Source organism: Anoplophora glabripennis, unplaced genomic scaffold, assembly GCF_000390285.2.
Source record: "Anoplophora glabripennis isolate ALB-LARVAE unplaced genomic scaffold, Agla_2.0 scaffold82, whole genome shotgun sequence".
In the NCBI taxonomy this organism is placed as follows: domain Eukaryota; kingdom Metazoa; phylum Arthropoda; class Insecta; order Coleoptera; family Cerambycidae; genus Anoplophora; species Anoplophora glabripennis.
In genome coordinates this window covers 176846-195102 of record NW_019416227.1, presented here as the reverse complement: position 1 = coordinate 195102, position 18257 = coordinate 176846, and the positions used below count along the sequence as shown (strand labels likewise).

Here is an 18257-nt window from a genome sequence, read left to right as displayed (position 1 = left end):
AAGTTCTGTCTGGGAAGCTTCCCCTTGGGCATTGGCATAAAATACCCTTAAACTTTAAATGGCACCATGTTGAGCGGCACCTCATTTTAAAGCTTTTTCAATTCTGCTCACGATGACATTCGACTTTTAAAAATTTTGGTTTGGATATGACAATAAAGTCACCACTTAAAGAATAACACAAAATTTCAATTAATGAAAGAATGTTATTTTATTAAATGTTCAAATTGGTTTCTCTCCGTCTCCATACAATAATAGAATCTTTGCTCCACGTCCGAAGGAACATTTCGAAGCATTTCTCAATAAATGCAGCATTCGAGAAAATTTAATGTTTGGGCGGGCATACTGGGAGACACCTCATAGGGCCTTTCTTCCCACCGGGAGATCTGGATGGAAACATGTCTCACTTAAGGAGCTTCGTCGGCGAATTGTTGAAGAATGTCAGATAAACGTTTTAGATGGAACTTACCATAAAATATCCCGGTGTTTCAGAGTTCGAGTGACAAATGCGTAGGGGAGATTCCACTCAGCAAAATATGTAGAAAAGTTCATATAAACATGAGTCTGCAAGTGCTTTGTTTCCGAGATACAGGCTGTTAACTTTTTTTAAAAATTGAGTTTATTATGTTTTTTATTTTTATTATTTTTGTAATTATTGTCCACTGTTTCGACATAGTTGATCTACTTAATTTTAGTTTGGTTTTGTGTAAAATGTTCAGTCATTAAATTCAGAAACTGACACTTTGGCCCTATTTATCGACACTATGTATTAAATTTTTCTTGTTTGGAAATAAAGACAATTTATTATTATTATTATTAATAAAAAAAGCTAAAACACCCGTTATAAGCATCGTACATAATAATAAGAAGGTACCACCGAAAGTTAACAAAATAATAATTTCTTACTAATGAGGAAACCGATTGTAAAAAATAATCAACAGTTGTCCTAAATATTCCACGGTTAATCGTCTCCAGCGATCAGTAAATACCCATTTCAAAAACAAAAATGACCGTTCAACATTTACCGTGGTCACAGGCACATATCTAAAATAGTCAAAGTTGCATCAATTACTTCAAATTTTAGTAATTATTAATCCCACTATCTGCGTCATTGTACAATAACATGTACAAGTCCACCTCTGATCTGAAGCTTTGCATCGATCAATTTATTCACCTGTTCTTTCATGCTGCTGAACAATCCAGGTTTTTTTACTGAGGGTCGTTGAACGTGCGTTTCATTGTCATTTGTGCGTATGTGAGTTTGATGCTTTGCTTGGTGGTATATGATGATATATTTATAACACTACCACACAAAAAAAAAGTTGTGTGTACTTTTCATGCGACATATGTTAATCCGTAGGATCACGAATCCGGTTTCAGAATTGAGCTATCACATCACAGGAATTTCCTAACCTCAAAGAACAGGTCAAAAATAGCAAAAATTCAGGAAAAAGTGCTAGGAAAAGTACAAAATTTGTTTTTTTCTATATAATAATGTTTATTTATATAGTTAAGGCCCCGTCGAACGTGAATCCGCGGTTAGAATTGATGGTTCTTTTTCTAACCTAAAAAAACGGGTCAATTAAGGTCAGATATCACGAATTTTCAAAAAATAACAGATTAACGCCAAATTTGGTATACAGGGGTTTTCAGGGTCGCTGATCATGGATCCGGGGTCAATTTTGCAAAATTCAAGATGGCGGAGGCAAGATGGCCGACCAAATTTTCAAAAAATAACATTCCCGCCAAATTTGGTACACGGGGGTTTTCGGGGTCACTGATCACGAATCCGAGATCAGATTTACAGAATTCGTTTTTAAAAATTTAATCAATTCCCTTAAGAAGGGTAAAACATGATTGGGTACTCAGGTTATAAAGTAAACAACATGCATTTCGCAATTCTAACCTCGAATTCGTAATCAGCGACCCCGAAAACCCTCGTATACCAAATTTGGCGCGAATGTTTTTTTTAAATTTGGTCGGCCATCTTGAATTTTGCAAAATTAACATCGGATCCGTGATCAGCTACCCTGAAAACCCCTTTATAATAAATTTGGCGCAAATCTATTATTTTCTGAAAATTCGCGATATCTGACCTTAATTGACCTGTTTTTTTTTAGGTTAGAAAAATAACCATCAACGTTCAAGGGGTGTTAAACAAACATTTGAATATAGAATTTTTATTTATTTTATATATTTGATTTCATGTGAATTCATTGCTTTATTTTTTTTAACTCTCGTTTTATGAGCTCTAGCCACACATTTGTATCATGCATTTCTGGAAATCGATAAAAACAATTTTTTTAACTGATACCTAATCCCTTTTAATTTATGATTTATTGTGGAGGTTGGAAAGAAGACAAAAGCAGTTAATAATAAATAATTTAATATTTTCCTAGTAATAAATACATTTTAACTAAGACAGACACACAATCTCATTCACGCAAAGTTTACAGTATATAAATACATTCACGATTATACTTTTTATTCTGTTTGTTAATCTCGACGGGCATTTATCTAAACTGCACGATAAATCATCCATTTATTTATTTAAAACTAACACGAAAATATCCATCGGACTAGAAATTTCATTCCAGAAAATTGAACTCTATAAAATTAAAAAAATATAATCAAGGCTGTTTCCCCAATTTACATGAACATGAAATTTCACTGGCAGCACATGCCGAATTTACCTTATTCGATTTTAGATTAACAGTAATTATTAATAACGACCACAAATTTGGCACATACCTACAAATAACGGCTAATAAATAAATGAGAACAAGACTTAATATTAACTTTTAAGATACCATACAAATTTTAACCTGCCTCATCACTACGAATACAAAATATAGTACAGGACATTTAGACAACGAGACATGCAATTTCCCAACTGTAGCCAATGTGGCTTACGATTCGCAAGTATTATTCTACTTTATTACAATCTAGCTCGATTTCTGCAATGCTGCCAGAGCCGGAAAGTCACAACTGCACGGATCGAGAGTTTTTAGTCTCGACAATTGAAAAAATCTACTAAATGTAAATGCAGCACTGTACGTTTGAGAGCGCTGGCAACACTGGATTTCATATGAACGGTCTACGTGAACGGGACATTAATTAAACTAGGACGATGTGAACAATTAGACTCTAGGCTTTTCCAAAACTGGTAACTCTATACTAACTAAAGGAACCTTCAAGCATCAACATGTAACATAGTAGGATCACGGATCACAAATTAATGGAAGAGGGATGAACGTTAAACGATATGAAGTTGGTAAGTTGACCATACGTTAAATAATAATAAATCTTTGGTAACCACCATCTGAGTTGCTCCTTCGTTTCAACAGAGTTTAGCAAGTTCCCCTGGCTGTTGAGATTCATTTTAGCGGAACTGCGTACGTGACTGAACTGCGACTGTCGTTATTTTTTGAGGTTACGCGCGCACGCGCGACCTAACCGATTCATATGAACTACCGGGTCGAAATCTCAGATTAACAAACAGAAGAGATATTGGTAATTTGTTATCCTATCTAACTAAGCGCCCGTCAGGCGCATTTAGAATACTTTAATGGTGTTCCCTGATGTCGGTATGTATAGGTACCAACCAGTCTTTGGTGCTACTCAGAAGGAGTAAGAGTACTCCGACAAGTACGCAGTAAGTGAAGTGGGTAGTTCCAGTTGAGTATGTGGCGGCGGCAGCATGGCCAGCTTGGGCACGGCCGAGGCCTCCAGGGCCCGGTGTATGGTGAGTCTGGCGAAGTGCTTGAGGCTCGGCGGCTCCGGCATCTTCCTCAGCGGCTTCTTCAGCAGGATGGAGGAGTACCACTTGCCTTGCGGGTCTACCCACACTTGAGCATTTTCTTTGTACAGCTTACTCTGTCGGATGTAGTGCTGCACCAGATCGATGATGGAGGGGAATACGGGCATGGCGGATTGGAGGTGAGGCTGGGCGTCCAGCCTGAAGAAGCCGTTCAAGTAGAAGATCCGCACCGAGGTGGGACCGCGCTCAGTCTGCACACTCAACGAGAACAGGAACCTGGGGTCGGAGGAGTCGCGCACTAGGAACGTACCGATGGCGGTGTCCTTCAACAGTTCATGCCCGTGCTGGTAGCTGATGCCCTCGTAGTACCAGCCGGATTGGCGCAGAACCTGTACGGTATCCGAGAGGACTTTTAGGTCCGACACTGTCTTGCCGTCGAGGAACGACGGGCCGGAGTGCAGGGGCGAGGCGAAGGGGGGCAGGATGAAGGCTAGCGGCATGCTCGGCGACACCTGGGGCGAGGGGTAGGCGTTCGCCGGCGGCGTCAGCGCCGCCACCAACCCGCCGCCGCTGAGCACGTGCAGAGAGCGACGCACGTTGCAGCATGCCTGGAACGGTGAGCAGCACTGGAACTGGTGCTTGCAGTTGGGACATATCGTGTTACAGCCTAACATTGCAGGCGAGTGCCATGCCCAGTTGAAGAATTCAGTCTGAAACAAAGAGCGGACGCCGTTATTTTAAGCCCTTTATTTGTAAAATAAAGTATGGTAGAATATAAGGAATGGGATAATGTATTGAAAAATACTTTTATGTACATGAAAAATATAAATATTATTAAATACAAGCCAATAAATGATAAATACATATAAATAAATTTAAATACATTTATAGGTCATCAAATATAGGATTAGCTTTCGTTTTGTCTCGAGTACGGATAATAATAATAATGTATTTAGTATTGATATTTAAAATTCCCGCCTGATTTCTACCGCACTCTGGTGGTGGCTTTTTGAAACATTATAAAGTACGCGTGCGTGTCTATAGTTACTTACTGTTCTACGTTAATAATCCATGTATGAGGACAGAGTTGCCAGATGTGGCAATTTATCGACATTCAGCCCTATTCTGTAACTCCTAATCGAATAGAAATGTATAAAATCGAATCGAGATCAACCCATCAAATCGGAATTGGGCAACATCGGTATTCTATAACTTGTTTCGACGTCTACTATCGAAGTTGTTGGTAGAAATCGACGTTGATCGGTCAAACTTTGTCGAAGTGGTAGTTTTAGATATAGTCCAAGCATTATAGAGAAATGCTTACAGAAATTATTACCTGGACAAAAACAATATGACCGTATAGAAAATTAAATTTTAAATTGAGTTTCTTGTTCTTTAAACTCGATCCAATATGGCGAAATTGGTTAAAAAAAATCGCAAAGTTGAAAAAAGAACGGTTTTTCTAAAATAACTAAAAAAATATAGCACGGATCGAAAAATTTTAAATGAGAAAGTTGCAGGTTTTAAAAAGATCTATCGACTGATTTTTTGAAAGTATCGATTGCTTTGTTACTTTTCGAGATATATCGAAAAAACCGTTAAAAATCTTCTCTTTTCTCTTCTTCTATAACTCGTTTACATTTACGTGCCCATATTTGCTATTTACTGCAAGCATAGCCCGCGGCAAGCCAAAAAAGTACATTTTTGAAAAATTTAAAAATATTAATTATTTTTCGAGATATATCGATTTTTTGAAAAAAAGGCGCTCTCGAAAATTGGCTAGATCTTCTCAGCGGATAGCCCTACAGTAACGATTTTCGGTTTATTTTCTTCGTAAAGAGTTATATTATCATGCTGTTAAAAAATGTTGACGATTTTATTAATTTTAAGGATCAAAAAATGACTTTGAATAAGTTGCACTTTTTTGGGTATGTTTTTTTCAAATTACTATTTCAATTTTTATTTTATGAAAATGACTTTTAAAGAAAGAAAACTAAACATTTACGGGTCTATTTTGCTTCTAAGGCGAAAATGCTATAATATTCGTGTTTAGCTACCCCAGATTAAGTACAAAAAAATAATAAAAATTGAAATAGTTATTTGAAAAAAACATACCCAAAAAAAGTGCAACTTTTTCAGTCATTTTTTGATCCTTAAAATTAATAAAATCGTCAACATTTTTTAACAGCATGATAATATAACTCTTTACGAAGAAAATAAACCGAAAATCGTTACTGTAGGGCTATCCGCTGAGAAGATCTAGCCAATTTTCGAGAGCGCCTTTTTTTCAAAAAATCGATATATCTCGAAAAATAATTAATATTTTTAAATTTTTCAAAAATGTACTTTTTTGGCTTGCCGCGGGCTATGCTTGCAGTAAATATCAAATATGGGCACGTAAATGTAAACGAGTTATAGAAGAAGAGAAAAGAGAAGATTTTTAACGGTTTTTTCGATATATCTCGAAAAGTAACAAAGCAATCGATACTTTCAAAAAATCAGTCGATAGATCTTTTTTAGTTATTTTAGAAAAACCGTTTTTTTCAACTTTGCGATTTTTTTTAACCATGTTCGCCATATTGGATCGAGTTTAAAGAACAAGAAAGTCAATTTAAAATTTAATTTTCTATACGGTCAATTTTTTTTTGTCCAGGTAATAATTTCTGCAAATTTAACATTAATCCGTGACAGAATGCTTGGACTAATATCGAGATCGGGTCACGCATGCGTTGTTGTGTTAGATGTGCCAGTACTGTCAGTTTGAGTTAAGCATAATCTCGCAACACAACTAATCTTTTTTCCTTTTCGTGTTTTAAATCACAGAATTATAAAATATTTGTACGTCTATACGTGTATAGGTATATTTTTTATTTAATTATCTAATTTGTGCATGGTTTATAATATTCTCTATCAAATGGCTTAGTTTTACCATGAAGCAAAATTTTGTGCAGCGTAATGAAATCTACCATGTAGTTCAGCTGCTCTATAGAAGTTTTTTTCTTTATTGGAGTCGGAACTGACATACTTAATATTTTTCAGTACTGACCTTCTCGAAATATTACAGCAAAATGAATGTATTTTTAAACAAAACTATACAATCTAGTAGGTAGGTACAATTAAATTGACCGAATATGGGATATCCTATTAAAACACAACTGTGCGTAAATTCCACTTTTTATACCTGCGCTAAATCTTGTAAAAGACACATTTATCTTATTTTTACAGCTAATTTGCATATTTCATATTTTGAAATTTCTAACCTCTCTAAATGTCACTTGATTATTAAAGTCTATAATCGCAGAGCAATGCATTGTTGCCATTACGCTAAACCAGCATCGAATCGAGATCTTTCTCTACGATTCGTAACTTCCACGATTTGAATTACAGAATACCAATTTTAGGAAACGATCGACGCGATAGATATTGAACTTTACAAATTGCGAACATTTCGACTCGATCTGAGCATTTCGATGCAAGTTACAGAATAGGGCTGATTGTGGCGTGGCGACACAGCACACTCGAATGGCTCTCAAAAACAGCGAACGACTTTTAGTTAATTTTCTAGATGATGGCGGCAATTATTTGTATCCATGGTGTCGCTAGTTTTTCCATTAGATAATAACGATATTTACGAAATATTTGATTTTTAAATATTATTTCAGAATATTATAGCGTAAAAAAATAACTAATATTTTATTTCAATTTCATGACGGTGGATTAAATAAAATAATCACATTATCTGTGAATGAAAAAATATTGTTCACGTGACTACGCAACTGTTTTCTTTTTAATTGCGAATAAACTGTTTTATTTTGAACAATTGTCATAATTTTTTTTATTATTGTTAATTTGTAACGTACAACTGACCATTAAAATTTATTCGAGTTTTATTTACATCCTGTATAGATAAAAAAAACAATGTAGTTGATCCTTATGAACGATTTTAAGTGTATTATCACTAAAAACAACAATGATTAAAATTTTATCTAGTTTTTAAAAATCAATCGAGTGAAAATCAATTTTGGATTTTTACGTTTTATTTTCTTAACAATGCAAATTTCATTAAAGACCTTTACAAACTACATTTGTTCTCGTAAAATTTTAAAATTTCATAATGCTTTTGAAATAAAATCCTTATAATGATATCCACGTATTTTATTATTTTGATCCACCCGATTAATATTAAAATAGGACTTGGAATGTTTCTAAAATTAAAATCAGCAGCACATTAAAAATACCCGTCAATTAAAATTGTTCGGAAGACAGTTGTAATACCTGTTTAGATATTGTTAATATTTCCAGCTATAGAAATAATATTTTGGGTATAATAAAACCCGTTTCACATTTACCAATTTTTAACCCAATGAGTTGTTCAAGAAATTGTACCTTTACACTTTAGAATCAGTTGATCAAATTTATGTCTAAGTACTTTTATAATAGAAATCAATAAATTAATGGATAACAGTCATGTAACCAATTCTTTTAAAACTTAAAACAGGTGTTAAAGTTGTAGAATGTAACTAAAATTAGTGCTATTGAATTAACATTGAAGGTCATTGAAAGCACAAAAATTGGTAAAAAATTATCAACTTATTGGTTCAAAAATCGGTAAATAAACGTCTAATTTCTATAACGTACCATACTGTTCTTAAAATATTGCGAGCCCCACTTATTTAGGAAATATTAAAGCAAAATATCGCCGCCTGCAAGCTTCACTTTAATTTCGAAAGAAACACTCGCCCGGACTATCGACCGTATCATTTTCGAAGATGCCCGGGAATCTGATTTTGGTGAAACGAGGGCCACGACTGTTCGGCCAAACATGACGAAATATGGTGCACACGGTATCTCCGAGCCTTCGGGTACTCCAAATCAAGGTAACGACTTTTTTATCAGCCCGTACTACCAACACTAATTTTATTATCTATTAATAATAATTTACAACGATCTATTGTTATAAAAAAAAACAACAGGCCGATAATTCATGAAACGTATTGCGTCAGATAAACTTCTGGGAATATTACAAAATCATCGCGTCGCTGTAGAGGGGCCAGGCCAGGTAGAATTCAGGCCCAAATTTGGAGGAGCCCCGATATCTGCAGGAGTTGACTAACAAATCGGAGTTTGATAAAAAAAAGTATTTTTAAGTCTGACCGCACGCTCTCCTTGTAATCATTTTGTTAATCAGTTAAAAAGCGTTAGATATTGGATCTAAATATGCGTCAGACTATTAAAAAAAGTATACAGTGTGTGTGTAAAAAAGAATTTTGCATACATTTTTCCGAAAATGTCGTCGATGGAACGAAATAGTTATTTACACCATAAAGTAGGTAAGTATTATTTACCAGTCGATTTTGTGCCCGAGCGGAGCGAGGGCTGGCAATTGAGTCCGAGACTGGTAAATTTTTACTTGATGTATTAGAAGAGACATGGTGGGTGGAAATGAGCCACAATTGCAGAAAGTTATATTCCTGACAGTTTAAGTAACAAAAATGAAATAGCCAACAGGATTCTTTACAATGACACTTAGAAGAAAGTTTTGTTCAAACAATTATTACTAAATAATCTACATTTAGGAATATCGAATTAGTTTCACGAACTTTCAATATTTTCCCCCAGAACTACGGAAAAATCCGCACATCTGGCACCACCGGAGTTTAGACGCTCTGAAGGCAACACCAACAAAATCCCATCAACCCGCGAACCCACGGCTCGGTGGAAATATGCGCCCACCTCCGGACGCAATTAACCTCTTCTCTCGGTGTCCACGACCTTCTGTCGCGCGCTTACAAAAAAAATCCGCCGCACAACCGGCGAGAGAGGCAGAGAGCCGCGGCACATTGTGCGTCTTCCCCGAAGCGGCTGCAATCAGACTTCCAGGAACCGACCTCGAGCCGGTACAACAGGCGGATCTTTGCAGCGTCCTTTTTCTTTCGCTCGGAGCTGGACGAGGAGGGGCGCGACCGCCGTACACCTGCGGACCGGGTTCTAGGAATACCGGGAAGTTCGAAAGCCGAAAGGCAGGTACGCCGGGATGACGGATCACAACTACGTTTATTGTAAGAAATCTAGACGGCTGGTGGTTGCGAACAAATTATAGTAGCTTTGGTTACTTGATTATGAACTAGGATCGATAAAATCGCAAATGAATGGCAAAAATCGTCGAAGAAGCTTATTTATCGAAGAACCTATGTTGAATATATTTATTTTTACGTCAAGGGTATATTTTTGCATTTATTCTGAATAAATTTTAAAGCGTTCCACGCAGTTTCCATTCAGTACCATTGAATTAAAAGCCAGTTGCTCTAGTAACGATTAGATAACGCTAGTGCTGCTGGATCTACCAATTTAACGCTTTTTTAGAACACATTTTTCTGTAAATTTTAGTTAAAAAGCTTAACATTTTGAATGTTTAAACGAACACGCAATACCAAGCACCTGGAGTATACGTTTCTTTGATTTTATTTACTCTTATTCCTACCACTGAATAAATGTAGTTAAAATTGTCTAAATAGCCCAGGATATATATTTTTATGAAATGGTAATTTCCCAGCTTATTTTCCTGGCCTATAAAAAGTTATGCTGACGACGAAAACTATCCTTGTGAATTGGTCAACATTTTCAAATACTTTGAATGTCCCTCTTAATGGCTAGTTTATAAAAAAGTATTAGTCCTTACTTAGCCGTAACTTAACCTTAATCTTAGACCTAAAAAGTTAAACGTACAAAATGTAATGTATAGAACTAGGACAAGGTTAAGATTTTTATAAACCTATACCGAGGGGCGATCCGCTGATGTAATCTTCGTACGTTTGTCCTGAAATCTTTATGTAATCTACGTAATCTTATCTGTAATCTATGTATCTATCTGTAATCCACGTAATCTTATCTGTAATCCTCGCTGTAATCTATGTAATCAGCTAATGAATTTCGTCGATGTAGTCGTTGTACAACGCCCCCCCCCCCCTTCCTCATTTTCCAAAGAATGCCACAGAAACCTCGACAGAAATATGGTGCGATTGGTGTGTTCCGAAGGGCAATCCGCCAAGGAAAAAACAGACGAAGATTACAAAATTTCTGAAATCTCTTGTAATGTATCTGTAGATTTTAATATGATTTCAATATATATTACAAATTTCATATAAATAATCAAGATTACAATATCTTTCAACCGATTACAAAACATTTCAGGAGATTTCAGAGTTATTTTAGTAGATTTCAATGATTATTTAAGATTTCAATAGGATTATTAGCAATTAAAAGAAGATTTCAAAATTTCTTAATATGGTTTCAAGGAATACGGGAAGATTACAATAAGTTTTGAATGTCCATTTGAACAAAAATAATTGAATTAACTTCAAATGTCATTCATTTCATTCATTAACAGTAGTACTTTGATTAAGAATTTCCAGTATCAGGCATTTTTTGGGCAAAAATTGTAACATTCTGATTAAGTTTTTTGTTCGAATGAACGTTAAAAACATTTTGTCATGACAAAAATGATAATGCTATTTTGAAAGTAGGTAAGTATTTTCCCAAAAACTAATAAATAAAAAATATATTAAGCTTTTATTAATACTTGCATTTAATACTTTACTTGTATACAGTGTGTTTAAAAAAGACGCGGCAATATTTAAGGGAGTGATTGCTCAGGTCAGTTTATAAAAAAAGTCCTATAAACATAGGTCCGCAAACGCTTCGTTACCGATCTACAGAATGTGAAATTTCATTAAAAAACAGTAAAAATTAAATTTCTCTAAAACGCAGCCCCTTATTATTACCTACTACAAACAACAGTATGTACCACATTTCAAAAATCAATCAAATTTGATAATTTGAATTTCTTTGTTCAATAATTTAAATTTCTCAATTAAAACAACATTGGGTTTAGGTGCGCAATAAAATGTTTTTTATTTTTTTACTCAATAACGGTGTGACGTACGGTGCGTATAATCTGAGGAAAGCTTTCTTCTTCATAATTGAACAAGGAATTAAAAAATTATATTTTTAGAAAAACCAGCGGGGTCCTATTTTTTTCATTAAAAATAGCTAGTCACTGGTAAGACTAAAAAATCGTTTTGTATTGCAAAGTACGCGTCTGCCATAGCTATTGACAGGCCTAAAATTTCATTATAATATCAAGAGGTTTTGGAGAAATTTAATTTTTACTGTTTTTTTAATGAAATTTCAACATTCTGTAGATCGGTAACGAAGCGTTTGCGGACGTATGTTTATAGGAACTTTTTTTTTAAAAATGATCTGGGCAATCGCCCCCTTAAATATTGCCGCGTCTTTTTTAAATACACTGTATACAGGTAAAGTATTAAATACAAGTGTTAATAAAAGCTTAAAATATTTCTTATTATTTATTTTTTGGGAAAATGTTTATTTTATGTTACTTCTATTTTTTTATTTTTATTAGTTTATTGGATTATTATATTTTTATCTTTCAATAAAAATATATACTTACCTACTTTCAAAATGGCGTTATCATTTTTGTCATGACAAAAAGTTTTTAACGTTCATTCGAACAAAAACTTAATCAGAATGTTACAATTTTTGCGTAAAAATGATACTGGAAATTCTTAATCAAAGCACTACTGTTAATGAATGAAATGAATGACAGTTGAAGTTAATTCAATTATTTTTGTTCAAATGGACATTCAAAACTTATTGTAATCTTCCCGTATTCCTTGAAATATTATTAAGAAATTTTGAAATCTTCTTTTAATTTCGAATAATCCTATTGAAATCTTAAATAATCATTGAAATCTACTAAAATAACTCTGAAATCTCCTGAAATGTTTTGTAATCGGTTGAAAGATATTGTAATCTTGATTATTTATATGAAATTTGTAATTTTTTTTTAATCGATATTGAAATCTGCAGATACATTACAAGAGATTTCAGAAATTTTGTAATCTTCGTACGTTTTTTCCTTAGCGGATCGCCCCTCGACCTATACATTACATTCTATACATTTAACTTTTTAGGGCTAAGATTAAGGTTAAGTAACGGCTAATTTAGGACTAATACTTTTTTACAAACCAACCATAAGCCCGGCAAGTCTTGTACGTGGAGGAAAACAACCGACGCGATCTCCGACAAATGCACTTCTCTTTATTAACAGTAATAAAATTCAATTTACATAAATAATGAATTACACACTGTATTTCATCTGTTCCTGGAAATTTAATGACATTTTAAAGTTTTACGAGGCACTTTGAAGATGTGCCGACTGTGCCATTTCCAATTTTATACCGCACTAGCCAGAAATTTTTATTTTGAAGGTTTTTGAACGCGACACTCGTTCGTTGCACAACCACAACGACTATCGGTGCCCTTCCGTGTTTGGAAAACAATAACAGGATGTTTTAATCGCAGATATTTATAAAGTAATATTCGTCGACAACAAACCGCTAAATTTAGAAATGTTAGATAATCGCTGTTATAGCCTAGTTACTCCTAGATTACAACATCGAGTAAACATTTCCTTTCAATTGGCAATGTTGATACTAGACACAGCTTAAAGGTAAGCAGAAACGGGGTATTTTTGAAAGCAACCGCGATCGGGCCGTGAGAAAATCACAACAAACCCAATGCAATTCAATCTTGTGTGACAAAAAATACCTGAGGTGCAGTATTCCAGCGACTAGTTGTGTCTAAGTGGTTTATACAATCGTTTCCACTAAAACTCTCTCTACCATGGAATTCGTGGTACTTAGAATAGACAGAGAGATGTCTTGAAAGCTTGCATAAGCCTCGTTTAATTTCTAGGACGCCAAAGTGGAAGAAGAAATCTAAAGGTTTGCTTTCACTTTTACGTTTACCGTTTACTGCGATAAATATGAATTATTAAAACTCGGCGTGCTTTGAAAACAACCGAATTCCGTCACGGCGTCCCACTATTGTTAGTTTACTAACATTATCGGTACAGTCACAATTGTTTTCATTCCTTCAAAGCCCACTGTTTAAAGAATCACGTGTGATTTATTTTAAATTTACATTTAATTACTTTTTATATTTCACCAAATCAACTCGAGACCTTGACATTTTTTTACGGTCACACGCAAGTATCTCGAGAGATTCTAACCAGGACTTTAATGATGTAATCGGAAATTATTTTTATTTAGCATGTGTAGCTTCGTTGAAGTTTCGGCCTTTCCCAATCTTACCCGTTTTTTACGGTCGTATTAAGACTAAAAGCGGACCGCATCCTACACCGGTTCTAAAGATGCGTGATTCATAGATTTTTTAGGCAAATATCTGCTTTCAGGTGACATCACGATCGCAGATACATCTGTAGGTATTTCTTGTTAAAGTGAAATTGAACACGGGTCTATTTATTCTCGACAGCGACAGGTACTGGGCTGGGCTGGCCGTTAGTCATTCCAGGGATATACCACTTTCTAAATAATGCTAGTTTTAACGCCCACACCACTTGAGACAGACACAGCGGCTAGGGCTTATCTGTTACTGGATTTCGTTCGGTTAATCGAATCACTCGACAAAGTATGCGCTTTTCATTCAATTCAAAATCAAGTTTTTTTGTACTTTTATCCGCGTTGAATAAGTTTTAATGCGTTTCTGAAGGAGCATGTTTTGCTAATGTAACAAAACTGCGACTTCATTTTTAATCAGAAACAATTTTGTAATGTTATAATTATAATGTTATAATCGTCGATAACAACTAGCTAATTACAAGTTAGAGCAATGTAATCGATAAACAACAAATATTACAATTAAAACAATCAATTTCTCCTTTTTGCTGCTTTTAAGGAGGATATAGATATACATTATGTTATCTGACCGCGCGCACAGTGGTAGAAAAGAAAATTTGTGACCAAAAGAAAGTACGAGTGCTTGAGAATTAGAAAATAGCAAATGCAGGAAAAAAGCTGTTGAAGAGCACACTATAGAGCCAGACCTCCGCACACGGTACAAGAGCATCAATAATTTTTACGTGTTTTATTTAGATTATCTACAAACTTTGATCACCGAGGGATTGCGTGGAAAAGTTTAAAAATGATTTAATTACATGTATAAGTAGCATGATCCACTTCTGTGAATACAAATGTCCCTTATAAGACAAGCGTTTAAAGCGATTGCATTCATGAAAGTACAATACAATTTGATATTATACTGTGGTACGATGTTGTTGCAGCCAAAAATATTCTAAAAAATATACTGAAATTATTGAAATGTTAACACAATTATAATTTATAATAAGCATAGTTAAATATTCAAATTTGCGAGGCTGGAGCGTTCGATTTAAATAAGCAATGGGCCCGATGATGTAACCTCCTCGCTGGTGCTACATTTCCTTTTCCGTAGCCAGACTTTATTCCGTGAACAAAGTGCTGAACCCTGTATTGGACTTCCAAGAATAATTCCAGTAGCCGCAACTATAAAAAGACGCTACGCTGGTCATAATTTACGAAACGCGGCTTAATCTTTTAAGGAGTTTTTAGTCTCACAAGCTATTGTTAGAAATTTAAACAGTCATACCCGCGTGGTTTCCACGAAACAGTCACCCAATCGCCTTCGGTCATAAACTGGTCCTAAGTTTCGATTCCCTCCTTAAGCCGCGTCTACACTTGATACCTTCGTTGTCGTCAGCGTTGGGTTTAACAGTAAACTGACCGCGTGAGGGCAATATGTAATTTTATTGGCCGATTTAATCCCCACCAGCTAATAACCGACAGAAGTAAATACTCCCCTCTTCTGCTGTTCAACTCGACGAATTAGAGCGCTAAAAACAATGGACCTCCTCCCCACACCCTCTAGATAATGACAATTGCGTCAGATGACTACTTTTATGACGCTGCATCCAGACAAAACAATACCTACAACTTTGAAAGAATTATCACAGAGGTGGTGAAAGAAACGTAATTTTTTACATTGTGTCAGAGTAAAATTTGGGTTCGTGGAAATGTCAATGTGTCGACCCGTTCACGTGCCCAATACCGGAAGTAACAGACGCAACATTCGACAGCCATAACTTATTCCAAAGTCCCACTTCCTGTTACGGCAAGTATTAAAGCGAGTTTCGTAATCTTTACACGGAAGTGTCGATGAACTGTGAACTGACGGTCAGTTCTGAATGACGTACAAAAATATTAAACTGTGCCCGATGTACTTACCAATCAGGGGATCATTTTTTGAATTCCCGCGAAACATACTTATTGCACGACTCGAAAAAAAAACACATTAAATTGATAATTACTGCAATCGTGAATTTTCTAGAAAACAACTGGTTAATTATCGTTTTCTTTCTTGTTTTAGGTAAAAATACATTCGATAAACGGCCATTTAACTTTAAATATCTTTACGTGACATTTTTACAATAATTACGAACTCATTTATTACGTAAATGACATAATTAATAATTATGTTAATTGCTGCTCGAGAGCCCGAACGTTTGAGCGGCTGAAAAAAAATGCTACGAACCAGATCTTTAGAATGTACAATAATTGTTACGTTTGAAATAGCTTTAAATGCGTATTTTCACAGAATTTTCAACCTGGAAAACAAGCGTTAGCAAATTAGTCACGCGTTACGCTTATTTTTTCAATGAAAAACTCGGATTTTCACGCGGCCCGTTGGGTAGCGTGAATTTTTGCAGTTCGAGCGAATTTATTTCTGCGGTTAACAGAATTTCCAGTGCCGATTTTCATTGGAAGTTGGAGCGGCCCGATTATGTCGAAACTTCCGAGAAACCTACGTCAGCCTTACAAAACTCGCAGCTTTGCGTTTGTTACACATTTCGTGAGGGCATTATAATTATTCCTCTATTTTCGTGCGACTAAATTTAGCGAATTGGTTTTCGAACGTGTACGAGATTTCATTATAATTGTAAATAGGGACATTTTAATCAGTGCCAACAATGCTATTCCAGGCCAAAAAGAATGTTAGCCCATAATAGACGATAATATCACATTAAATATAAACGTAAAATACATTAAAATTCCTTTTCTACGGCGACCACAGCCGCTAGGAATCGGAACGAGCGGAATACAAAGCGACATGTGTGTGCAATTCAGTAATTCTGTTTAAACTTTAATGTAAACGACCCTGAATAGCGTATAAACGTTCTTGAGATTTTTTTTTAAACGGAATTCATTATCTCAGATTTCTCGGTACGACTTCTAATACATTTTATATACCGTCATTATCTGTTTTAAATATATATTCCTGGCGTTACGTCCGTCGTTCGTTACTTTCCTCTGGCGATAATATTGGCATAAATATTTTTATTGGCTATTAATTGATTAAATTTACATACGCATATCTAGCAGTACCGAGAAACATAAACGTACCACAAAAAAAACCGTAACCTTAATTTTTTAGATCTGTGAATGCAAACTGCCTTAATTGAACAGAACATTTTTATTGCCAACGTTCCCATAACTGTTCATTTAAAAAACACATTCAAATTAAAACTAATTTCGTATTCCATTCAGATAAAAGCTTTGCTTAATCTGGTGGTTCCGTGACATTCATGTTTTGGACGCGATCGCATTAACTTTTAAAATTCTCTCAGAGTAGATCTGCGGCTCCTCTCGGAAGGCCAAAGGATAGTTTAATGAACTTGTAAAAATTTAGGTCAATATTTCGTGTACTCAAGTATCTGCGTTCGTTTCATAACAGTCAGTCAGTCAAGCGAGTCGGTTTGCGTGCTGGTAGATTTACGAGCTTTTTAGAAAGTTTAGCAAAACGCTACGGGCTGTTTTTTGACTCTCATTTGAAATAGTGAAACGAGAACGGGAAATTCTTCACGGTTCAACAACTCACCTATCTAATTCGTAGCGGGCCGCGGCTTCTCAAACAACCAAACATTTTGACAGTAAGAGCACTTAATCCCAAATATAGGCACTACAGTAGACACTAACAACTAAGATATATCACTAGTCCGGCAGAAAGCACTATAGCACATGATTTTCTTTACGAGAATGGGTGTGTAACTTTGTAGTTTTTGAGGTTATATCATAATTCTATCGATTTTATGAGAACTGTACTTCCAAGCGGTCGCATACCGAATGCTGCCCGACGAGCTTGTATCGGTTGTCTAGATGACGCTGGGACAGAGAGCGAAACGCTACGCCTGCCTTGCGCCAGACAAAGAAACCGCTATTGTAACTTTCTGGGAACGATAGAACGTGTTTTCATTTCACGTTAAGAAGGTTCCATGGTGGGGGGTACGGCTGAGTTGAGTAGTACCGGGAATCCTTGTTCTTGGAAGGCAAGTATATATAGACCCAAGTTAGGCCCACTGCAATACGTATGTATGTAAACCCAGTGCTTCTAAAAATGTGTCATGAATGGGACTATTTACATAATTGAACAAGACGGATTGATTTGATTAGCGCGGGGTAGGGGATAAAAAATGTTACAGTGGCAGAGAGGAGGCGTTGAACTGAACATCTGAAACAGAAACGGAGGGCCATCTGCATTCAATGGAAGTGGCATTCTATTTTGTGGAGCGCGTTCCCGTGGCAGG

General features: G+C 35.5%; 1 protein-coding gene across 3 annotated transcripts; it reads right to left on the bottom strand.

The window, feature by feature from the left end:
• Positions 1 to 2366: 2366 nt before the first annotated feature.
• Positions 2367 to 17820, bottom strand: LOC108903483 (suppressor of cytokine signaling 2). 3 transcript variants are annotated; one of them, XM_018705689.2, is made up of 2 exons: positions 17552 to 17820; positions 2367 to 4467 (listed from the first exon to the last, which is right to left on the bottom strand). In XM_018705689.2, the coding sequence occupies exon 2, from the start codon at positions 4429 to 4431 to the stop codon at positions 3619 to 3621; it is 813 nt and encodes a 270-aa protein (XP_018561205.1). In that variant the 5' UTR covers positions 4432 to 4467; positions 17552 to 17820; the 3' UTR covers positions 2367 to 3618. The 3 variants fall into 3 exon arrangements, with proteins under 3 accessions (XP_018561205.1, XP_018561206.1, XP_018561204.1); XM_018705690.2 differs by lacking the exon at positions 17552 to 17820 and adding an exon at positions 15266 to 15400; XM_018705688.2 differs by lacking the exon at positions 17552 to 17820 and adding an exon at positions 8396 to 8580.
• Positions 17821 to 18257: the final 437 nt, after the last annotated feature.